The following is a 25,962-nucleotide window of genomic DNA, read 5'->3' as shown; positions in this document are numbered from 1 at the left end:
ACAAGGCACAATCACATACAATAACAAAAATAAACAAGATTATCAAAGCAGACAAAATTCTACACATACATTTTGACACATTATTCCATACAAAACTAGCGAGCATGGGCTGTAGTGTCCTAAACCCTTCGACTGTGGCCTAACCCTAGCTGCTCCACCATGCCCTAGAGCAGTGGTTCTCGAACCTCACCTGGGGACACACAACCATTCCATGTATTTGATCTATTCCAGTGCTAGCACATCCTGATTCGAATTGACAACTAATTATCAAGCCCTTGACTAGGTGAATCAGGTGAGCTAGTTGAAAGCTACTACAAAATTGTGAAACGTCTGGGGGTGCCGAGGAGAGGTTTGTGAACCACTCCCCTAGAGGTGTTCCTCTTTAATCTCCAGTTAAAGAAGATCTCTGGGCATGGAGAGAGGGCCATAATGAGGTGTTGGCTGACTGTGCTGCAGCAGCGAAATAAAGGAACAGAGGAATTTATAGCTAGTGACTTCTGAGGGAAGCCCTCAGGCATGAGAGGCCTATTCTTCCATTAGTGGTGCGCAGGTCAGCTGTTTGTTCACCCGCACCTGCTCGCAATTGATTATAACCCATCCGCAACCGCCCGACTATATGTGGTAAAGTGAACATTTGAGACCCGCACCCAACCCTAACCTGCAAATATAGAAAATGCGCTATAGGCTAGTCAAAGATATCGTACATCATTTAGATACAGTACATCACCAAAATGATGTGGACACCCCTTCAAATTAGTGGATTCTGCTATTTCAGCACCACCCGTTGCTGACAAGTTTATAAAAATCGAGCACGGAACCATGCAATCTCCATAGACAAACCTTGGCAGTAGAATGGCCCGTACTGAAGACCTCAGTGACTTTCAACGTGGCACAGTCATAAGAAGCCACCTTTCCAACAAGTCAGTTCATCAAATTTCTGCCCTGGTCAACTGTAAGTGCTGTTATTGTGAAGTGGAAACATCTAGGAGCAACAATAGCTCAGCCCTAAAGTGGTAGGCCACACAAGCTCACAGAACGGAACCGCAGAGTACTGAAGCGTGTAAAAATAGTCTGTCCTCAGTTGCAACACTCGCTATCGAGTTCCAAACTGCCTCTGGAAGCAAAGTTAGCACAATAACTGTTCGTTGTGAGCTTCATCAAATGGGTTTCCATGGCCAAGCAGCCACACACAAGCCTAAGATCACCATGTGCAATGCCAAGCGTAAACTGGAGTGGTGTAAAGCGTGCCGCCATTGGATTATGGAGCAGTGGAAATGCCTTCTCTGGAGTGATGAATCATGCTTCTCCATCAGGCAGTCCGACGGACGAATCTGGGTTTGGCGGATGCCAGGAGAACTCTACCTGCCCGAATCCAGTGCCAACTGTAAAGTTTGGTGAAGGAGGAATAATGGTCTCGGGCTGTTTTTCATAGTTCTGGCTAGGCCCCTTAGTTCCAGGGAAGGGAAATCTTAATGCTACAGCATACAATGACATTCTGGACGATTCTGTGCTTCCAACTTTGTGACAACAGTTTGGGGAAGGCCCTTTCCTGTTTCAGCATGACAATGCCCCAGTGCACAAAGCGAGGTCCATACAGAAATGTTTTGTCAAGATCGGTGTGGAAGAACTTGACTGACCTGCACAGAGCCCTGACCTCAACCCCATCGAACACCTTTGGGATGAATTGGAACGACAGGCCAACATCAGTGCCAACCTCACTAATGTTCTTGTGGCTGAATGGAAGCAAGTACCCGCAATGTTCCAACATCTAGCGGAAAGCCTTCCCAGAAGAGTGGAGGTTGATATGCTGCAGGAGTTATTATTAAGGCTATAGTACTATTCACACAGGACAAGCATTACTAGAGAACGCTGGTTATTTATTTATTACCCCAGAATGTCCGTTATTCTAGAGAACCATGTGGACCGGATTCGTTTTTCCAAACTGCCCCCTGTAATTATTATATACATTTCTTCCTATAAATTGACAGTTATGATGTAAGCCTGGAGGGTTTTTTCCAGGCATGAAGATATTTCAACAAGTCCAGGCGAGTATGTAGGCCCTTCATATGTAGGCTATGTGCAGCACTTCATTCAATTTATCGAATCAGTTATTGTTTTCTTGTTCAAACCTCGAGCCACCTGTCGAACTCAGACATTTCTCTCAAAACACAGGGATGTCGATTCGCACGGGACTAGTATTATCAGAGGACTTTGGAGTAGGTTATTCTGGTTAGTCAATGTCCAGATTTCATTTTCCATTTAACCCATCTAAACAGTAGGCTACAGTTCCCTTGATATGCCATAGGCCTATTTGAAGTCACGTCTTGTGACTGTGGAATTTGTATAGAGCCTCAATCTTCACACACAACATAGCCAGCACTGCTATCATCCTCTTTCACCACTTCACCAAATCTTTCCAAACATTACTTCTCTGGCCCTCCCTCTTTATATTCAGCTCTCCTTACTCAGCTATTGTCTTATTGAATGAAACTTCGGCAATTACCTTTTTGTGGATTGACATTAACTTTTTCTGCACGTTCCCAAAAGCATTATCTGGTGATTGGCTGTGTAGGCTATTTGGCGTCCGCACAGTTAAGCTAAAATTTAGGCTTATGCAGTAATACCAGATAATCTAAAATAATGAAAGAAAAGCCTCCTTGTAGCCTATATAAATAATTACACATTGATGGATTGTGTAAGGTATTGTTTCTCTTTATTCAACCTGCCCTTCAGCCACACACTATTTAAATGACATTAAAGACGGCTGTGAATCACTACCTTCCATCCATCCTCCTCTTCCTGTTATATACCATTGCACCATAGAGTCACATGGCCCTCAGTCTCCCTCTCCATAATAAACCTATGAAGGCACTGGGCAGTCTCCATGAGCTCTCCTCTCCAACAAACAGAAAGGACAGAGGACTATCTGCGACAGATCTACCCACTCTTTATTTCCCCTGACCTCATAGCAGAATCTCTTCAGACTAGACAAAACAATATGAACAAGAGACCGAACAAAACAATAACAAAGCAGTTGAGGGTCAGAGATACAAGACGAGGTACTGCAGACAGAAAGCAGTCAACATTTTTTAATGTGTCTGTTTGGCAACTGTTCAGGTTTTTTTTAGGTTGTTTTTCCCCCCCATCTAGTTCCTGTGTGTCACTGACCCTCCATTGACTGAAAATAAACAGTGCAATATTGATCTCCCTCTCTCTTTGGTGAGCCGACCGACTGGGCGTGCAGGGACAGCATGTGGTGAACTGCTCGACTCCGTCCCTCTCACTGTCCCTGGCCCTCTCCCTCATCCAGATCCTGTCCCTCGCCCAGGGTGTGAGACAAACCATTACCATGGTAGAATGACTGACTGACTGGGGGTTTAATTGAGCTAACTGTGTTAGGGCTACACTATCACTACCATGCTCACAGCAGTGACATGTGAGAGGGCTAGAGGGATGTAGGAGAGCTTAGCATGTGGTTATTTAAGCATGACGTGTGTATGTGTGCATGTGTCTTCCTTATAATACTCACAGTTGCTAATAACTCCACCCAAAGGGTCTCCCTTGAAGTCAAACTCAATGTCCATGTATTTCCCCTGTAGAGAAGAGAGAATACAGCGATTAGAATTTCCTGACACCACACTAACATATCAGCATGTTATTGGGTAAATAACAACAACTAGCTAGTCTCTGAGGCAAAATCTATGTTTTCTTTCAGCAATGAAGCAGTTTTCCAGGCAGCCAAAACAAGAGATAAACAGATAAAACGGGCCCAGGGCTTATAATAAGGTGGCAAGGTTAGGTTGCTTTGTAGCAAACTCAGCACAGGCCCTGAATGCATTTAAGTTATGTTTCGAATCAAAGAGTAAATATTAATAATTGAAATGGCCATTGAACACATTCCCAGATGCAGGAGGAAGCTTGCACAAGCACAGGCAGGGATCACCGCAAACCTCACTGAAATGAGAAAACAGTTTAACTCATTTTGAAGAAGTAATTTTGTCTCCAGGCACTGGACGTGTTCATAAATTCAGCTGCCAATCACATATAGGTATGCTGTGAAGTAATTGACTACTGTGAAGAAGGAAAGTACTTTATTCTTCTCCCATTTGAAAGGAGAGTAAAACAAACCACCCTGCTTCGCTCACCCTCTGTTCTGTTTAAAATGTGGGTTAGAAGAACACTGGGCCCAGTTTCTTTGCAGCCATTTGATTAGTCTTCCTTTTATTTACCTTCAGAGTAAAAAAAAAAAAAGCCGTAGTGGCTCCTGAGTGGCGCAGCGGTCTAAGGCACTGCATCTCAGTGCTAGAGGCGTCACTGCAGCCCCTGGTTTGATTCCAGGCTGTATCACAACCGGCCGTGATTGGGAGTCCCACAGGGCGGCGCACAATTGGCCCAGCGTAAATAATAGGCCGTCATTGTTAATAAGAAGTTGTTCTTAACTGACTTGCCTAGTTAAATAAAGGTCAAAAAAGAAAACATTTAACTGGCAATGGCCGCTGCCAGTTTCAACAACATCTCCAGTCTCTCTGCAGGGGGAAGAAACAGATCAAACAATCTGTCCTCGTCCTGAGGAGATGAGTTAGAACTAAATGGGATTCACTGGAACAAGCAGGAGGTGCTCATCAAGCAGTTTAAATCAAGGTTACCTAAATATAAACAGATCAGGCATAATCCGAAATAATTCCCCTATTATGATATCCTAAACCTGAGCACAGGCTAGGGACAGGTAGGTAGCTACACTCTGAGGTTGGTGAGTGAGTTGTACAACTTTATGAAAGCCAGAGGTTGAATAGTATGGTACACAGAGCACTTCAACACCAGATTAAACTGACTCGTGGGATATTAGTTCAAATAACAATGGTACATGACAAGGGCCTGTGAGTTTTGGTTTTGTCCTGACAATGTGACCTGACCAGTGCCCTAGACATTAGGTCATCATTGTGAATGTGTTCTTAACTGACCTGCCTGGTTAAATAAAGGTTAGATAAATAAACAGGCATTAAGTGAAGACTGGTAGCCCGAGACAGGGTGGGATATGGTTCAGTCAGTCAGTGTGTTTCCAGTCTGATTGGTGAAGCCTGAAGTAATGTGGTGACATCAGAAACAGTGGAATCTAAAACAGGCAGCTGCTGGCTGCCAATGGGCCCCACTGGAAAACGCAGCCAGCCAGCGAGGAAGCATGAGAAATAAAAAGACAATGCTTTCCTAGATTAGTTTACCAGACAAAAAACCTCAGAGTAAGATAGTGGTTGCATCACCACTCTGCTGATATCATCATTAGTCAAAGCGTCAGTCAGTTTCCTAAAGCTCCAGTGCTACAGGAGCCATGTTTGCACCAGAATGCTCACTGTGCATAAGTCATATTGGAGGAGAGGTAGTGTAGGCCTCCAAGTATGTTAGTTCCTCAGTGGCAATTGGCCAAAGGTCAGAGGTCAAAGTAACAGTTACCGTAAACCTAACCATCCCATTGGCTGACGATCGTACCGTCAATACGGTCTCCACACCAGCCGACACAAGCTGTTTTGCATGATGTGACGTAATGTAATCTTTAACTGTACAAAGCAGCACCGTACTGGCGCTTGTGCCATGTGGGAGTGGAATAAGTGGATATATTTAGTGCTTTAAGAGCCATCTCATTGTAGGAAAACATTACATGACACCAGAGGCAGTGGAGTTTCTGGAGAAAAGAGCAGTTTTCCAAACACTAAAGGGATCTTGGCAGGAGCCATCGGCAGACATCTGGAGATGGTTGCCAAAAAAACACTACACTGACTTGGGTTTAATTTCTATCCTGGGCTGCCTCTATGCTGTAACTGTAATGGCTTGGTGTTAACGGCAGGGTCTGCAGAGAGAGCCAATTGCAAGCTATACAGAGGGAGAAAATGAGGGAGGAACTAGGGGAGAAAGAGTGATATGAGAGAAATTGGAGATAAAAAGAGATAAAAGAGAAAAAGGGTGAGGGTTTGTTTGCCTGTGGTGACGTCTAGATCAAAGGTCCACCTGTGTTTAATCTAAAGTAAACACAGCTTCAATGGAGGAGACCATCAAACACTGATTCCTATTGGAGGAGCAGACCATCACACACAGATTCTTATTGGAGAAGCAGACCATCAAAGCACCCACAGACTTCAGTGTTAGTATCAGGACAACAAAGAAAATAGGATACTTACAAATCGGGATGAGTTGTCATTTCTCATAGTTTTAGCATTCCCAAAAGCTGAAAATAAACATTTCAACATGAGTATCAGTCAGGTAGACAGGGCAACCAATATCAGTATATTACACATTTTGATAGTCTGTAAGTCTGTATTACTTCAAGTATGTGAAAAGTCATCAAGCATCACTTTCTCTGCTAAATCATAAGCACTAACTAACACATACATACTGAAGGCTTGGTTGGTGTTCTCTTCATGAAATCTACTTAACGCTGTCTGTCGAACCTGTAAAAGCTGATCCATTTATCTGTCAATCATGAAACAACTAGACTATCACAAAGCCTTTTGGTCTGATTTTATTTTACCTTTATTTAACTAAGCAAGTCAGTTAAGAAGAAATTCTTATTTTCAATGACGGCCTAGGAACAGTGGGTTAACTGCCTTGTTCAGGGGCAGAACGACATTTTTACCTTGTTAGCTCAGGGATTCGATCTAGCAACATTTTGGTTACTAGTCCAACGCTCTAACCACTAGGCTACCTACCACCCCTGACGCCTAATCAGTCCCATTATGTTATTGAGGGCCTGGGTTAAAACAAAGCTTGGAGGCTTTCAAAGCTGAAGGCTCAAAATAGCAGTCTCTCTACATTTAAGTCAGTGGTTCAGTGTGTGAACTGTGCACTACACATAGTACACAATTATGAAAATGACCAGAGCCCATCAATTATAAGTTTGCAGTATTTCATAGTTCAACACACATTTCAACACAATATCACCATTCAAGAAAAGACCGTGAAAAAAGTACAGATTTGCTCGTTCAGTACAGTCCTTTAAGCAGGCTGAGATTTGTGGGAGCACCAACTGCAGTAAAAGTACATTATTAATTTTCTCTTCCTCTCTCCAAAATCCCACATTTTACACTAAACAGCATTCATTTGTCATTCAACAAAGCACCGTGGGGTTGTAAAGTATTTAAATCAGCCACCTAATTAAAGAGTGTTGATTAAGTTAATCATTGCTAACTACAGTAAGTCTATGTCCCCCCCGCTCCCTCTCTTTGTGTACCTAAGGGTCATTACAGCCTGTAGCTGCTATACTCCTACTGAGTGTATTCTGGGCCTGGCTCTATACTACAGCAGCTAAGTACTGGGCACCGCTAGGCTACCTTCATCATTCACGAGCATTTCCTGTCTACAGACCCTCAATTAAAACACTGCTGTCTGTGCCAGCACAGAGGTATAGGGAGGGTTTTTTTCTCCTTGTGTAGTGGACTAAGGATTGGTGAAAAATGTAAATAGGGTTGGGAGATTTTATAAAGTGTTGCATGTTGTGTCTAGTAGTCATTGGATGAAGAGTGGTTTGATGATTCATGTCAGGAAAACAAATACGGTACTCTCCAAAACAGATTTATTTTAAATGTACAGAGGCCGGTCACAAATGAACAGTTAATTGAATGTAAAGAAAATAATATGAAAACATGTATTGTCACATACAGGGTTTTACAGGGTAAGCCATAGTAGCATGGCATCCCTGGAGCAAATTAAGGGCACAGACAGATTTTTCACCATCTCGGCTCTGGTTATCGAACCAGCAACCTTTCGGTTACCGGCCCAACGGGTCTCTTTCTCACACACTTCAAGTCTCTCTTAACAGAGATATCCATATAGCTTGAATGCTTTTTGACAACTTGAATGAAAGCATTCAACCTATCTGGATATCTCTGTTAAGAGAGGCTTGACGTGTGAGAGAAAGAAACTGGTTAGAGAAAAAAGCTAAACTGATTGTGTGTAAAAGTGGGTGTGTCCCTGATGCCTCGGCCATCTTAGCTGAGCCCCATCCCACTCTGAACCTGAAGCATGGGAGCCACTTCCACTCGCATATATAAGCACCTCCTATTCCGAACTTGCATGGGAAAGAGCGAAAGGTGGGTCGGGTTAGAACACTCACCCTCCAGCACAGGATTGGACTGCAGCAGCTGCTCCTTCACCTTGTTCACCTCCTGGCCCTTCCCACACACCGCCGCCACATATGACATCACCAGCTTACTGGCCTCTGGAACAGGAACAGACAGAAAGACAGGGTTAAAGGTCATTCTCATCTAGATCTAGACAGGGCTGAGGCAAGAGCCCTGACACACCCAAACCTCCAAGTCGCCAATTACGCCAACCCTAGCCAGCCCCTCCACACCCCAAAATCCCCCTTACACCACTCTCCAGCGGCCCCTACAGAGACAGGGTGTGTACCCTCTCTGGGAAAAATGTCAAGAACTTTGAAAGGTTCTTCAAGTGCAGTCGCAAAAACAATCAAGCGCTATGATGAAACTGGCGAAATGAGGACAGCCACAGGAAGGAAGACCCACATAAATAATGGTGCCAGACAGGATGGCCGCCGTTTTACGGGCTCCAAAGCAACTGTGCTGTTTTGTTTGTTTTTTTCGCATTGTTTGTAACTTATGTACATCAAGTTGCTGCTAACGTCTCTATGACGGAAAAGAGCTTCAGAACAGTGATTACTCACCTCAAACTGGACTAAATTGTTTTATTTAATGAGTCCGAAGCGAAGGATATACTTCTTTCCGAAGAACAGGTCCAATCCCTGTCATTCGCAACCTTCTCCCGCGGAGATACCGAGGGAGAAGGTTTGGATGCCTTGTTAGGATTCGTAGGCAAGTCAGTAAATCTCCATTACCATCGGTTCTATTGGCCAACGTGCAATCACAGGAAAACAAACTCGATGGTCTACGGTCGAGACTATCCTACCAACGGGACATTAAAAACTGTAATATCCTATGTTTCATTGAGTCATGGCTGAACGACGACACGGATAATATAGAGCTGGCTGGTTTTTCTGTGTAACACCAGGACAGAGTAGCTACGTCTGGTAAGACGAGGGGCGGGTGTGTGTGTCTATTTGTCAGTAACTGCTGGCGCGCGATGTCTAATGTTAAAGAAGTCTCAAGGTATTGCTCGCCTGAGGTACCTCATGATAAGCTATGGACCACACTATCTACCAAGAAAGTTCTCATCTATATTTTCGTAGCCGTCTATTTACCCTAACAAACTGATGCTGGCACTAAGACCGCACTCAACAAGCTGTATAAGGCCATTAGCAAACAAGAAAATGCTCATCCAGAAACAGCGCTCCTAGTGGCCAGGGACTTTAATGCAGGCAAACTTAAATCAGTTTTACCTAATTTCTACCAGCATGACACAAGCGCAAACAGAGGAAAATAAATTCTAGACCACCTTTACTCCACACACAGAGACAGATACAAAGCTCTCCCTCGCCCTCCATTTGGCAAATCTGACCATAACTCTATTCTCCTGATTCCTGCTTACAAGCAAAAACTAAAGCAGGAAGTACTAGTGACTCGCTCTTAATGGAAGTGGTCCGATGACGCGGATTCTACGCTACAGGACTGTTCTGCTAGCACAGACTGGAATATGTTCTGTGATTCATCCAATGGCTTTGAGGAGTATACAACGTCAGTCACCTGGCTTCATCAATAAGTGCATTGAGGACGTCGTCCCCATAGAGACGTATCCCAACCAGAAGCCATGGATTACAGCCAAAATCCGCACCGAGCTAAAGGCTAGAGTTGCCACTTTCAAGGAGTGGGACACTAATCCCGACAATTATAAGACATCCCACTACGCCCTCAGACAAACCATCAAACAGGCAAAGCGTCAATACAGGACTAAGATTGAATCCTACTACACCGGCTCTGATGTTTGTCAGATGTGTCTGGGCTTAACTATTACGAACTACAAAGGGAAGCACAGTCGCGAGCTGCCCAGTGACACGAGACTACCAGATGAGCTAAATAACTTTTAGGCAAGTAACACTGAAGCATGCATGAGAGAACCAGCTGTTCTGGACGACTATGTGATCACGCTCTACGCAGCCGATGTAAACAAGACCTTTAAACAGGTCAACATTCACAAGGTCATGGGGCAAGACTGATTACCAGGACATGTACTCGGAGCATGTGCTGACCAACTGGCAAGTGTCTTCACTGACATTTTCAACCTCTCCTTGACCGAGTCTGTAATACCAACATGTTTCAAGCAGACCACCATAGTCCCTGTGCCCAAGAATGCGAAGGTAACCTGCCTAAATGACTACCGACCCGTAGCACTTACGTCTGTAGCCATGAAGCGTTTTTAAAGGCTGGTCATGGCTCACAACAGAGGTAGGCCTGATCACTGACAACGATGAGCCAGCTCATAGGGAGGGGGTCAAAGACCTGTCAGTGAGGTTCTAGGACAACAACCTCTCCCTCAATGTGAGCAAGAATAGGCCCCCAATTACATCGACGGGGCTGAAGTGGAGTGGGTCGAGAGTGTCAAGTTCCTTTGTGTCCACATCACCAACAAACGATCATAGTCCAAACACACCAAGACAGTCGTGAAGAGGGAGCAACAACACCAGGAGACTGAAACGGTTTGGCATGGGTCCCCAGATCCTCAAAAAGTTATACAGCTGCACAATCGAGACCATCCAGACCGGTTGCATCACCACCTGGTATGGCAACTTCTCAGTAATAGACCGTAAGGCGCTACAGAGGGTAGTGTGTACGGCTCAATACCTCACTGGGGCCTCGTTATTATGTAATTCTACTCTGTTTACTTTCTATTTGTACTTGTTTTATTTCGTAAATATTTTCTTAGTTCTATTTCTTGAACTGCACTGTTGGTTAAGGGCTTGTAAGCAAGCATTTCACGGTAAGGTCTACACCTTTTGTATACGATGCATGTGACAAAAACAATTTGATTTGATTTGTTTCAGAGTTCAAGTAACAGACACATCACAATATCAACTGTTCTGAAGAGACTGCGTGAATCAGGCCTTCAAGGTCGAATTGCTGCAAAGAACCACTACTAAAGGACATCAATAAGAAGCAGAGACTTGCTTGGACCAAGAAACACAAGCAATGGACATTAACATTTTTGGTTATAACCGCCATGTCTTTGTGAGACGCAGATTACTTGAACGTATCATTTCAGTATGTGTGGTTCCCACCATGAAGCATGGAGGACGAGGTGTGATGGTGTGGGGGTGCTTTACTGGTGACACGGATTTATTTAGAATTCAAGGCACACTTAACCAGCATGGCTACCACAGCATTCTTAAAGGTCCTCAATGATGTCACCATTGCCCTTGATTCTAAGCAATGCTGTGCTGCTATTTTTATTGACTTGGCCAATGCTTTTGATATGGTAGACCATTCAATTCTTGTGGACCAGCTGAAGATTATTAGTGTCTGAGGGATCTTTGGCCTGGTTTGCTAACTACCTCTCTCAAAGAGTGCAGTGTATAAAGTCAGAACATCTGCTGTCTCAGCCACTGCCTTTCACCAAGGGTGGACCCGAAGCCTCGATCCTAGACCCCACGCTCTTCTCAATTTACAACAAAGCTCAGGCAGTAGGAAGCTCTCTCACCATTTATATGCAGATGAGAGTCTTATACTCAGCTGGCCCCTCCCCGGATGTTGTGTTAAACGCTCTACAACAAAGCTTTCTTAGTGTCCAACAAGCTTTCTCTGCCCTTAACCTTGTTCTGAACACCTCCAAAACAAAGGTCGTGTGTTTTGGTAAGAAGAATACCCTTCTCCCCACAGGTGTAATTACTACCTCTGAGGGTTTAGAGCTTGAGGTAGTCACCTCATACAAGTACTTGTGAGTATGGCTAGACGGTACACTGTCCTTCTCTGGGCACATATCAAAGCTGCAGGCTTAAATCTAGACTTGGTTTCCTCTATCGTAATCACTCCCCTTTCACCCCAGCTGCCAAACTAACCCTGACTCAGATGACCATCCTACCTATGCTAGATTACGGAGACGTACATTTATAGATCGGCATGTAAGGGTGCTCTCGAGCGGCTAGATGGTCTTTACCATTCGGCCATCAGATTTCCCACCAATGCTCCTTAAAGGACACATCACTGCACTCTATACTCCTCTGTAAACTGGTCATCTCTGTATACCCGTCAGAAGACCAACTGGTTGATGCTTATTTATAAAACCCTCTTAGGCCTCACTCCCCACTATCTGAGATATCTAATGCAGCTTCACATACATATCTACTGCATCCTCCACATACAACACCTGTTCTGCCAGTCACATTCTGTTGAAGGTCCCCAAAGCACACACATCCCTGGGTCGCTCCTCTTTTCAGTTCGCTGCAGCTAGCGACTGGAACGCGCTGCAACAAACACTCAAACTGGAGAGTTCAATCTCTTCATTCAAAGACTCAATCATGGACACGCTAACTGACAGTTGTAGCTACTTTCAGTGATGTATTGTTGTCTCTACCTTCTTACCCCTTGTGCTGTTGTCTGTGCCCAATAATGTTTGTACCCTGTTTTGTGCTGCTACCATGCGTTGCTGCCATGCAGGGTTGTCGTCTTAGACAACACACCACTACGTAGAGACCCATCTTGTCGTGATGTGTGTTTTGTCCTATATTTTTTACATTTATTTTAATCCCAGCCCCCTTCCCCGCAGGCGGCCTTTTTCCTTTTGGTAGGCCGTCATTGTAAATAAGAATTTGTTCTTAACTGACTTGCCTAGTTAAATAAAAAATAAAATTCTGCATCGACACGACATCTCATCTGGTTTGCGCTTAGTGGTACAATCATTTGTTTTTCAAATGGACAATGATCCAAAACATCCCTCCAGGCTGTGTAAGGGCTATTTGACCAAGAAGGAGTGTGCTGGTGATGCATCAGACTACCTGGCCTCCACAATCACCCGACCTCAACCCAATTGAGATGGTTTGGGATGAGTTGGACCACAGAGTGAAGAAAAAGCAGCCAACAGGTGCTCAGCATATGTGCGAACTCCTTCAAGACTGTTGGAAAAGCATTCCTCATGAAGCTAGTTGAGAGAATGCCAAGAGTGGGCAAAGCTGTCATCAAGGCAAAGGGTGTCTACTTTGAAGAATCTGAAATATATTTGTTTAAAACTTTTTTGGTTACTAAACTCAGCAAAAAAGGAAACATATCTGTCAACGGCGTTTATTTTCAGCAAACTTAACATGTGTAAATATTTGTATGAACATAAGATTCAACAACTGACAAACTGAACAAGTTCCACAGACATGTAACTAACAGAAATGGAATAATAAAGGGGGGGGGGGGTCAAAATCAAAAGTAACAGTCAGTATCTGGTGTGGCCACCAGCTGCATTAAGTACTGCAGTGCATCCCCTCATGGACCGCACCAGATTTGCCAGTTCTTGCTGTGAGATGTTACCCCACTCTTCCACCAAGGCACCTGCAAGTTCCCGGACATTTCTGGGGGGAATGGCCCTAGCCCTCACCCTCTGATCCAACAGGTCCCAGACGTGCTCAATGGGATTGAGATCCGGGCTCTTCGCTGGCCATAGCAGAACACTGACATTCCTGTCTTGCAGGAAATCATGCACAGAACGAACAATATGGCTGGTGGCATTGTCATGCTGGATAAAGAAAAACCCTTGAATGAGTAAGTGTGTCCAAACTTTTGACTGGTACTGTATGAGAACATGTACCCAGACCCAGCGTTTTAAAAGATGGGGTTAGAATCTGTGCAACTTTATGAGTTTATATGCATTGATATGAATATGAAATGCTCCCGAATCAGCCTCTTCTCAGGACAGAAAGCATTATGCTAAACGTTACATGGTTTGTAGTATTAGTGTAATGTTCAGTCCAGACTCCAGAACATCCCTAGCCGATGAGATGACTGACGGTCTGCAGCGGACTGTGACCCAGAAAGCAAAAAGCGAGAGACAAAGGCAGAGAGGAAATCTTAAGAGGGCCTTTGACAACCCTTAGATATAGATAGTTAGGAAAGAGCGGGTAAGGGGAAAGCAGGAAATCAGCACAAGAGTTGAAGGATCCTAGAAATTACGTACAATAATTAAACATAGAGCCCTCGAACTCAACTCTGGACCTGGAAGCCAGTTCCGCTGCTTTATTCATTGTTACCCTCTAATCAGGGACCCATTGTGCAATTAATTGTCAGGTAGAACAGAAAACCAGCAGGCTCCGGACCTTGTAGGTTATTAAGAGTTGAATACCCCTGACAGAGGATAGTATCGTTAACAAACCTTACAGTGAGTAAGCCAACAGTCCGCTATAATCATGTTTTTCAATCTCAAAAGGAACAAAGTAAGATCAAAAGGAGATTAGTTACAAATTAGAAACACTTATAACCATCATAATGTTGAGGTACTCTCTAGATCATAAAGGTATTGTATGACACATACAGTTAGTGACTACTTTTTACTCTCTCACAAATATCAAATCTTTCATACAAAGATAATGTTTACATGTTTTCCAAATGACAAAAGATTCAGCTGGTTTGAAAAGGAACTACTTGCTAGTGGGACTCTTCAACCATTCAAATCTGCAGAAATGTGTGTTTGAGGTCAGGTATGCGAGTTCAGATTTGCAGAAGTATTAAATTGATGACGCTCAGGGATGCTCAGAAACAAATGCACTGAAACACTCCTGTCAGGCACTGCACTCAAGGCAGTACGATAAATAAATTAGACCTCCTCTGAAAAATGCATTAACAAATAAAAGACTACGTCTTCACAAGTTGACTCCGTAATGAATTGGACTGAATAGCATTAGGGTCACCCCAAACCCAGACCCATTTTCATCACCCTCATCTACCCCCTGTAAACCTACTGAGATTACCCCAAATCCTAACTCATCTCATTGCCCTGGCTTTGCTGATTCATTTCCTGGATTGGGACTTTAAACCCATGAGTGGTTGGCACACATACATTCCAGTATTTACTGTAGAACACCCCCCCCCCCCCCCCCCCCTGACAAAGGAGGAAGAAAGACCCCAAAACAAATGGTGTGGTTGTAATGTCCTGTACACTGATGTCAGCAAATTGTAGAAAGTTATGTGGCAGCACTTGACTTCATTAGACAAAAATGGTTTGTTTTGCATTTGAGGGAGAAAAGGAGTTAAATAAAAACACTAGTGAACTCTGACCTCTGCCAGCACTGCATCATTGCTAAGGTGACTAATTAATGATGTTGAACAATGTGACACCACTTGACTAACATTAATGTTCTGTATCAAAGTAATTAGGATGTTAACATTGGCCTTGCAGTGACAGATAATCCAAGGCCTTGTAATCACAGCACCAGTTAACCACAGAACGGTTTCAGGGTTGTGGGATATATGCTGGTATAAACATAACATTTAAGTAGTTGTGTCTTTTCTTTAGTGGGATGAAGGCCACTTGTAGAGAGTTTAATGGGAACCAAATGGAGAGTCAACTGGATTGACAACATGTTCGTAATTCACCCAGTAGCCCACTTCACCTGGCAGGCACGTGTACTGCAGTTTGACTCCAGCCTCCAGGACTCGAGATGAGAAGTGCCATGCCAGCAAAATAATTTGAATAATAGAATGGTTAGAACCTCTGAGAATTCTATTATTGTATTAATTCCAACACAAAAGGATAGCACAAATGGGGCTTCCAACAGCTAAAAGATAATTGGTATGTTACTTGGTTTTATCATGTCAGATTCTCAAAGCCACATCACCCAGAGCACTGTACTATTGAATGAAAGTGTGTTAATACACCAGCAATTAGAAACAGTTTGGTTAGAGGCAGAGAAGAATGAAACTTATAAAAGAGGAACAGTAGACCACAATGTTATGTGAAGTTGGCTTCTGATAGCTTTGGTAAGTGCTGTAACACAAAACCAACGAAGAAAATGAAGAGAAGCTTTCAATTTAACTGATGTCAGAGGAAGGGACAGGGTGTGATGGTGATATCATCATCATATATTAGGAAGCATGGAGATTTCCCTGCCAATTCAATATGGCCAGCAACTGGGAATCACATCTACCAAATTAACTATAACTAGCCACCAAATACCATTCTTCCATGCTTCTGTGTAGCATATGTGATTTTTTACAGTTAATCTTTACCTATAGAACACTTTCCATGATTAAAACATAGGTTAATACAAGTTGACAGCACAACATGGCAAAACATAAAATGAAGGTATATTTAAAGAGTTGCCACCGTTTATATTGTTTTGTCTAACTTCCATTTTATCGTCAGAGTTTGTTTCCATTAGTCAGTCGCTTTGTCTTTACACTATTGTTTTGCCATGCCTGCATGTACATTTGTGACTCGTTTCAGGAAACTAGGCATATGTCACACGTCACTACTTCACAGGAGAGGCATTTGAACGTAAACATTTTTTGGGGCAGAAATATCTTCTGGAACATGTGAACTTTCATGTGCATTAATAACAAACTTGTATTCCGTAAATACAAATAAAATTGTTAAATTACGAGCCTAGTTGGCTTATCCACGAAAAAAGTCAGGAACCTTGCCGCAAGCCATGATTGGCTGAGATAATTGGTGGTCTGGACATGCCAGGTGATGAGTTTGCATTGGTCTTTCATTTCGCACGCTTCTGTTTATAACATGAGCTGCTCAGTATGTGTTGATAGTACTTTCTACCGCGCCGTTTTTGAAATGTATAACGTTAGCCATCGAGAACTACAAAAGTTGATACTTTTCAACAACATTGGTACCCTGAATTTAGCAGGCGCTATCGACAGATCACTTGGAAAAAGCTATTTGCTACTTTCTACACACGCCACGGTCTGTGTTTAACCGGCCAAACAAGATGTAGCTACAAACAAAACAATGGTTCCAGTCTGCCGTGAAGCGTTCATCCATGTATAAGTTAAAGGGCCGAGCTCCATTTTCAGATATTATAAGTTAAAGAATTTTGTCAGAAAGTCGTTTTCATTGCAAGTTAAAGCGTACTGTTATCTAGCTAGAAAACATTAGCTTGCTGGCTCATTAGCTAGCATTACGTGTATGATCTGTGTAGTAATATTATTTGAATCAGAAATCAATTTGCATTCTTAGTTATAGCCTAATTTTAGCGGAGTAAAAACGAACAAAATATAACTATTGTAAAATAGACTGTCCATGGAAATACAGGCCTAAGCGGTGTTGTTCACTAGTTTGCTCCTATTGGGGGAGGGGTGGTAGGGTAATAAAGGAAATGTATTTAAAATGTATACATATGTATTTACAGTTGAAGTCGGAAGTTTACATACACCTTAGCCAAATACATTTAAACTCAGTTTCACAATTCCTGACATTTAATCCTAGTAAAAATACCCTGTCTTAGGTCAGTTAGGATCACCACTTTATTTTAAGAATGTGAAATGTCAGAATAATAGTAGAGTGATTTATTTCAGCTTTTATTTCTTTCATCACATTCCCAGTGGGTCAGAAGTTTACATACACTCAATTAGTATTTGGTAGCATTTCCTTTATATTGTTTAACTTGGGTCAAAAGTTCCACAAGCTTCCCACAATAAGTTGGGTGAATTTTGGCCCATTCCTCCTAACAGAGCTGGAGTAACTGAGTCAGGTTTGTAGGCATTCTTACTTGCACACACTTTTTCAGTTCTGCCCACAAATTTTCTATAGGCTTGAGGTCGGGGCTTTTGATGGCCACGCCAATACCTTAACTTGGTTGTTCTTAAGCCATTTTGCCACAACTTTGGAAGTATGCTTGGGGTCATTGTCCATTTGGAAGACCCATTTGCGACCAAGCTTTAACTTCCTGACTGATGTCTTGAGATGTTGCTTCAATATATCCACATAATTTTCCTTTCCTCATGATGCCATCTATTTTGTGAAGTGCACCAGTCCCTCCTGCAGCAAAGCACCCCCACAGCATGATGCTGTGCTTCACGGTTGGGATGGTGTTCTTCGGCTTTCAAGCCTCCCCCTTTTTCCTCCAAACATAACGGTGGTCATTATGGCCAAACAATTCTATTTTTGTTTCATCAGACCAGAGGACATTTCTCCAAAAAGTACGATCTTTGTCCATGTGCAGTTGCAAACTGTAGTCTGGCTTTTTTATGCCTGTTTTGGAGCAGTGGCTTCTTCTTTGCTGAGCAGCCTTTCAGGTTATGTCGATATAAGACTCGTTTTACTGTGGAAAAAGATACTTTTGTACCCGTTTCCTCCAGTATCTTCACAAGGTCCTTTGCTGTTGTTCTGGGATTGATTTGCACTTTTCGCACCAAAGTACGTTCATCTCTAGGAGACAGAACGCGTCTCCTTCCTGAGCGGTATGACGGCTGCGTGGCCCCATGGTGTTTATACTTGCGTACTATTGTTTGTACAGATGAACGTGGTACATTCAGGCGTTTGGAAATTGCTCCCAAGGATGAACCAGACTTGTGGAGGTCTACAATTTTTTTCTGAGGTCTTGGCTGATTTATTTTTATTTTCCCATGATGTCAAGCAAAGAGGCACTGAGTTTGAAGGTAGGCCTTGAAATACATCCACAGGTACACCTCCAATTGACTCAAATTATGTCAATGAGCCTATCAGAAGCTTCTAAAGCCATGACATTGTTTTGTGGAATTTTCCAAGCTGTTTTAAGGAACAGTCAACTTAGTGTATATAAACTTCTGACCCACTGGAATTGTGATACAGTGAATTATAAGTGAAATAATATGTCTGTAAACAATTGTTGGAAAAATGACTTGTCATGCACAAAGTAGATGTCCTAACCGACTTAAACTATAGATTTGGCAACAAGAAATTTGGAGTGGTTGAAAAACGAGTTTTAATGACTCCAACCTAAGTGTATGTAAACTTCCGACTTCAAATGTATATTTGTATGTATTTATATGTGTGCATGTATGTGTGTGTATGTGTGCGTGTATGTGTATGTGTATATATATATATATATATATATATATATATATATATATATATATATATATATATATGAATATATATATATATATATATTTGCAAAAAAATATGGGGGGGGGGGGTTGGAAGTGATGAAGACATTTACATTGATGGAAGCTACAATCCATCTGCAACATTCACGTGCAACTTTATCAAAAGTGGGGTTACAAGTTTATCAACTTTTAAAGCGGAGTTTACTTTCCCATTGTTCTTCAACTGCAGTGTATGATACCATTTTCTAACTGAGTGTCTACTATTATCCACTGTAAAAAAACACAAATTTTGCTAAATAGGACCGAATCGAGAGCGTCGGTCACATTTAACTTGCATCTGCTGTTTCAGGTACAAACCTGACTTAGGCTTTCCCAAAACAAATCCCAGTTTCAGGTCTGGGATCCTACTGTTCTTTAAAATTTGATTTGATATCCTACTGTTCTTGTGGCTACTGCTGCCTGCCTGCATGCCCCCATCATTGGGTTTCCCTCAGCTACAAGTCTTAGTATGTTCTACAGAAAGAACAGAATGTAATAGAACAGGTATTCCCAAACTGGGGTACACAACATTTTCAAACTGTCCATTTAGTAAGGCCCGCGTCCATAGAGACACATACCAGATCTACTGATAGTACTGCTAGTACTACAACTACACCTGTCGACAACACAAGTTGTTCTGCTTCCACGAGCACACTCAATGCTAGCATCAGGAATTCTACATTTGTTGTTTGTTGTTACTGCCCCCTACCCGGGAAAACACAGAACAGACAGGGACATTGGACCATCGAAGTGGCACAAATATGATAAGAACTACATTGATTTGGGGTTCACTTATATTGAGAGCAGTGCTGTTCCTCAGCCACAGTGTGTTATATGCAAAAGTACTATCTCACAACTCGATGAAACCTTCACCCTTGTGCAGACATTTAGAAACAAAACATGACAATTAGAAAAAAAATTGCAAGAATTAAAACGACTTGAGTAGTAAGACATGTATAAAAGCAACATATACCATTAATAAGAAGGGGCTAGAAGCATCTTATATGGTGAGCTACCGAGTGGCTAGGACAGGTAAGCCCCATACTATCGTGGAGGACTTAATTCTTCCTGCTGCCGTGGATATGGCTGGGACAATGCTGGGTGAAAAGGCCCCCAAAACTATTCAGACAATGCCTCCATCAACAACACTGTTTCACAATGCATCAGTGACATGGCAGGAGATGTTTTGAAACAATTACTGCGTCGTATAAAATCCAGTGAATTCTATGCGTTACAGCTGGATGAGTCAACATCTCCTAGCACAGCTCCTGGTACATGTCCGTTACATTTATGGGGGGGGGTCGGAAGACATCCTCTTCTGCTAATCACTGGAAACCAGGACAACAGGAGAGGATATTTTTAAAGTACTGGACAGCTTTGTGACATCAAATGGTCTTTGGTGGTCAAGATGTGTTGGTATCTGTACTGACGGAGCCAAAGCCATGACAGGGAGACATAGTAGAGTGGTAATCCCAAAGCTAACCTCAAATCAGCTGATCACACAAGAAGGCGTCAGCAGAAGAGTAACTGCCAAAACAGCGCGGCCCAAATAGGGTTTGCCTATAGCATATTATATTTTAAACATTTGCATGTAGTCTAACTAGGTCTTTAATGTCCTCGTTTTAAAATAACAATCCTGTATATATTTCTTATTGCAACTGCAAGCAGTTGCTCCCGACACCACATGGGTAACACTGCAGCATCCACCGAGAGGCTCTTGCTGCCAAGGGAATATCTGACAGCTTGAAATAGGTTTTGGACACTACAGTGAAAACGGTTAACTTTGTTAAAGCAAGGCCCCAGAACTCTCGTGTATTTTATTCATTATGCACTGATATGGGCAGAGACCATGTAACGCTTTTACAACATACAGAAGTGCGCTGGTTACCAAGGGGCAAAATATTGACACAATTTTTTCAATTGCGAGACGAGCTTAAAGTTTTCTTCACTGACCATGATTTTCACTTGTCTGACCGCCTGCATGATGACGAGTTTCTCACACGATTGGCCTATCTAGGTGATGTTTTTTTTCGCCTGAATGATCTGAGTCTAGGATTACAGGGACTCTCCGCAACTATATTCAATGTGCGGGACAAAATTGAGGAGTTGGATTAAGAAGTTGGAGCTCTTCTCTTTCTGCATTAAGGACGCCACACAGGTCTTTCCATTTGTATGATTTCTTGTGTGCAAATGAACTCAAGCTTACGGTCAATGTCAAATGTGATATAGCGAAGCACCTGAGTGAGTTGGGTGCGCAATTACGCAGGTACTTTCCCGAAACAGATGACACAAACAACTTGATTCGTTATCCCTTTCATGCCCTGCCTCCAGTACACTTACCAATATATGAACAAGAGAGCCTCGTCGAAGTTGCAACAAGCGGTTCTGTGAAAATGTAATTTAATTTAATCAGAAGCCACTGCCTGATTTCTGGATTGAGCTGCGCTCAGAGTATCCTGCCTTTGCAAATCGCGCTGTTAAGACACTGATGCTCTTTGCAACCACGTACCTATGTGAGAGTGGATTCTTGGCCCTCACTAGCATGAAAACTAAATACAGGCACAGACTGTGTGTGGAAAATTATTTAAGACAGACTCTCTCCAATACAACCCAACATTGCAGAGTTATGAGCATCCTTTCAGGCACAACCTTCTCATTAACCTGTGGTGAGTTATTCACAATTTTCAATTAACAAATAAGGTTTTATATGCAAGATGGTTAAATAAAGAGCAAAAATATAGATTATTATTATTTTTGCCCTGGTCTTATAAGAGCTCTTTGTCACCTCCCAAAAACGAGTGTGTGTTTGTGGCAGGCTTACAATGATGGCAAAAAAAAAACATTTGAGAGTGTGCTGACCCTGGTGCTAGAGGGGCATGTGGCATTGTATGAAGAGATGGAGAAACCCAACAATGCACTTGATTTACGCAGATGGAGGTTGACAGTTTGAAGGGGTACGAGACTATAAAAAGTTTGGGAAACACTGTTCTCAAACGCTGCAAACAGAACACAGCCCTTATCTAGAAGTCTCAAGATCACTTAACCCTTGTGTTGTACATTTGAAAGAAGTGTTGATGTTATTTTGTAACAGTGTTACAATACAACAGTAGAATTGATGTACTGCAATTTTTTACTAACACAGTTGATTCCTCGCAAATGTGAGCTCATAAAATGATGGGCCTATTGTTTGTAGGCTATCTTGTGTGCACAGGAAGCTGCTGAGGGGAGAACAGCTGATAATGGATGGAATGAAACAAAATGGATTGAAAACCAGAAACCAGAAACCATGCGTTTCATGTATTTGATACCATTCCACCGATTCCGTTCCAGTCATTAAAACAAGCCCGCTCTGCCCAATTAAGGTGTCACCAACCTCCTGTGCTTGTGTTGTACATTTAAGAACCCTCAATAGTGTTGCTTGTAAGTGTTGTAAATGTTGATTACCCTCACAATGTTAACCCATTATAGTGCATGTTTGATGACATTAATGTAAGTGTTAACTCCCAATTAAATGGTGGGCCTATTGCATTTGTTTGGTGGAGGACTTGTCTCACCAGTCTTTCCAGCTCCACTCTCTCCTGTGATGAGGATACACTGGTCTTTATCCTGGTCCCTCAGAGAACGGTAGGCCTCATCTGCCAGGGCATAGCTGGAACACACAACAAGCACATCCACATTGACATACGTTCATAGTCCAAACACATTGGATATTCAATTGCGCCACAGATGTAAGTCCATCATTTCAAGGAAACTTCCATAACATACACAACTCATCCATTCCCATATCATCTATCATTCAAGCTGTTCTATCTTATGTAAAACAGGCCAACTACATTGAAACTAATAGAAACTAATTCTATCTACAGAATATTCATGTTTCTCCATTGCTCACTGGGTTGATATTAGGGCTGTCCCAGAATAAAAACCAATCGATTGGTCGAAAATGTAAAACATGTATTGTTCCATATATAGACATAACCTATGTGTTTTAATAATCAACTATTTATGCATTGAGCTTTTCTGATGCTTCAAGGTCACTGTTTGATGAAATAAGACACAAATGTCGGCTTAAGTGGGAGCCAAAGATCAAGATAACAATAAGAAAAAAAACATAACCTGTCCCGACCATCCTCCTGCTCCTACTGGCTTCCGCAGATTCTGCCATTACTCTCCTGAAGTAGCCGTTAATAGGCTATACGACGAGTCGGCAAACTTTCTCATGTGGAATGCCAATTTACTTTACCATTTCTGCGTGCCAGTTATGGTTTTCATATGCACATTCTTGTGGAACAGTTTCATTTCATTTATAATAACGCCTTCATATCTCAAAATCATTGTCATATGGTTAATAAAGACTATATCCAGATGAAAAAAACTAAAAAGTAACTTCTATTGTCATTGGCAACTATGTAAAAATAGCCTATAAAGCCAAAACATTTTAACATTACAGTGTGCCAAAATGGCGCCAGAGGAGATGGCAGCCGTTTTACGGTCTCCTAACCAATTGTGCTATTATGTGTTTTTTTCCGCGATATTTGTAAATAATTTTGTACATAATGTTTCTGCAACCGTATCTTACGGCAGAAAAGAGCTTCTGGATATCAGGACAGCGATCACTCACCTCGGATTAGACTGAGCTTCTGGATATCAGGACAGCGATCACTCACCTCGGATTAGATGAAGATTTCTTCAACAAGAACAACAAGCAGGACTGGATATTCTCCAGACACCCCACAGGGCAGACATCCTAATTAATCACAAAAGGAAGCGACGCAGAGGACGAATAGCCGGATGCCTCGTCCGGACCCGCAGAAGGTAACTAGGAAAGCTGTCGTTACCGTCAATATTACTCGCCAACGTGCAATCATTGGACAATAAACTAGACGAGGTAAGATCACGAATATCCTACCAACGGGACATCAAAAACTGTAATATCCTATGCTTCACGGGATCGTGGCTGAATGACGACATGGATATTCAGCTAGCGGGATACACGCTGCACTGGCAGGATAGAACGGCACACGCCAATAAGACGAGGGGGGGGGGGCGGTCTGTGCATATTTATAAACAACAGCTGGTGCATGAAATCTGAGGAAGTCTCTAGATTTTGCTCGCCTAAAGTAGAGTATATTGGGATAAATTGCAGGCCACACTACTTACCTAGAGAGTTCTCAGCTATACTTTTCGTGGCTCTTTATTTACCACCACAGACAGATGCTGGCACTAAGACCGCACTCAGTCAACTGTATAAGGAAATAAGCAAACAGGAAACTGCTCACCCAGAGGCGGCTCTCCTAGTGGCCGGAGACTTTAATGCAGGGAAACTTAAAGCAGTTCTACCAAATCTCTATCAACATGTTAAATGTGCAACCAGAGGAAAAAAATTCTAGATCACCTGTACTCCACACACAGAGACGCGTACAAAGCTCTCCCTCGCCCTCTATTTGGTAAATCCGACCACAACTCTATCCTCCTGATTCCTGCTTACAAGCAAAATTAAAGCAGGAAGCACCAGTGACTCGGTCTATTAAAAAAATGGTCAGATGAAGCAGATGCTAAACTACAGGACTGTTTTGCTATCACAGACTGGAACATGTTCCGGGATTCTTCCGATTACATTGAGAAATACACCACATCAGTCACTGGCTTTATCAATAAGTGCATTGAGGACGTCGTCCCCACAGTGACTGTACGTACATACCCCAACCAGAAGCCATGGATTACAGGCAACATTCGCACTGAGCTAAAGGGTAGAGCTGCCGCTTTCAAGGTGCGGGACTCTAACCCGGAAGCTTACAAGAAATCCTGCTATGCCCTGCGACGAACCATCAAACAGGCAAAGCGTCAATACAGGGCTAAGATTGAATCATACTACACCGGCTCCGACGCTCGTCGGATGTGGCACGGCTTGCAAACTATTACAGACTACAAAGGGATGCACAGCCGTGAGCTGCCCAGTGACACGAGCCTACCAGACGAGCTAAATCACTTCTATGCTCGCTTCGAGGCAAGCAACACTGAGGCATGCATGAGAGCATCAGCTGTTCCGGACGAATGTGTGATCATGCTCTCCGTACCCGCCGTGAGTAAGACCTTTAAACAGGTCAACATACACAAGCCTGCGGGGCCAGACGGATTACCAGGACGTGTGCTCCGGGCATGTGCTGACCAACTGGCAGGTGTCTTCACTGACATTTTCAACATGTTCCTGATTGAGTCTGTAATACCAACATGCTTGAAGCAGACCACCATAGTCCCTGTGCCCAAGAACACAAAGGCAACCTGCCTAAATGACTACAGACCCGTTGCACTCACGTCCGTAGCCATGAAGTGCTTTGAAAGGCTGGTAATGGCTCACATCAACACCATTATCCCAGAAACCCTAGACCCACTCCAATTTGCATACCTCCCAAACAGATCCACAGATGATGCAATCTCTATTGCACTACACACTGCCCTTTCCCACCTGGACAAAAGGAACACCTATGTGAGAATGCTATTCATTGACTACAGCTCAGCGTTCAACACCATAGTACCCTCAAAGCTCATCACTAAGCTAAGGAACCTGAGACTAAACACCTCCCTCTGCAACTGGATCCTGGACTTCCTGACGGGTCTCCCCCAGGTGGTGAGGGAAGGTAGCAACACATCTGCAACACTGGAGCTCCCCAGGGCGGCGTGCTCAGTCCCCTCCTGTAATCCCTGTTCACCCACGACTGCATGGCCAGGCACGAGTCCAACACCATCATTAAGTTTAAAGACGACACAACAGTGGTAGGCCTGATCACCGACAACGACGAGACAGCCTATAGGGAGGAGGTCAGAGACCTGGCCGGGTGGTGCCAGAATAACAACCTCTCTCAACGTAACCAACACCAAGGAGATGATTGTGGACTACAGGAAAAGGAGGACCAAGCACGCCCCCATTCTCATCGACGAGGCTGTAGTGGAGCAGGTTGAGTGCTTCAAATTCCTTGGTGTCCACATCAACAACAAACTAGATTGGTCGAAA

The 25,962-nt window shown here is 43.0% G+C and overlaps 1 protein-coding gene across 6 annotated transcripts in view; it reads right to left on the bottom strand.

The window, feature by feature from the left end:
- LOC120058316 (unconventional myosin-Ib-like) overlaps window positions 1–25,962 on the bottom strand; it is a 142,951-nt gene that overhangs the window by 49,189 nt on the left and 67,800 nt on the right. For all 6 annotated transcript variants that reach the window (XM_039006887.1, XM_039006890.1, XM_039006889.1 and 3 more), the window contains 4 exons: window positions 22,505–22,599; window positions 8,102–8,206; window positions 6,171–6,217; window positions 3,530–3,593 (listed from right to left, as the gene is read on the bottom strand). In XM_039006887.1, the coding sequence (XP_038862815.1) occupies window positions 3,530–3,593; window positions 6,171–6,217; window positions 8,102–8,206; window positions 22,505–22,599 (311 nt within the window). The remainder of the gene's footprint in view (window positions 1–3,529; window positions 3,594–6,170; window positions 6,218–8,101; window positions 8,207–22,504; window positions 22,600–25,962) is intronic.

This window comes from Salvelinus namaycush, chromosome 13 (genome assembly GCF_016432855.1).
Source record: "Salvelinus namaycush isolate Seneca chromosome 13, SaNama_1.0, whole genome shotgun sequence".
Taxonomy (NCBI): Eukaryota; Metazoa; Chordata; class Actinopteri; order Salmoniformes; family Salmonidae; genus Salvelinus; species Salvelinus namaycush.
The sequence above is the reverse complement of the archived record's forward strand: the minus strand, read 5'-3'. Positions and strand labels throughout refer to the sequence as shown.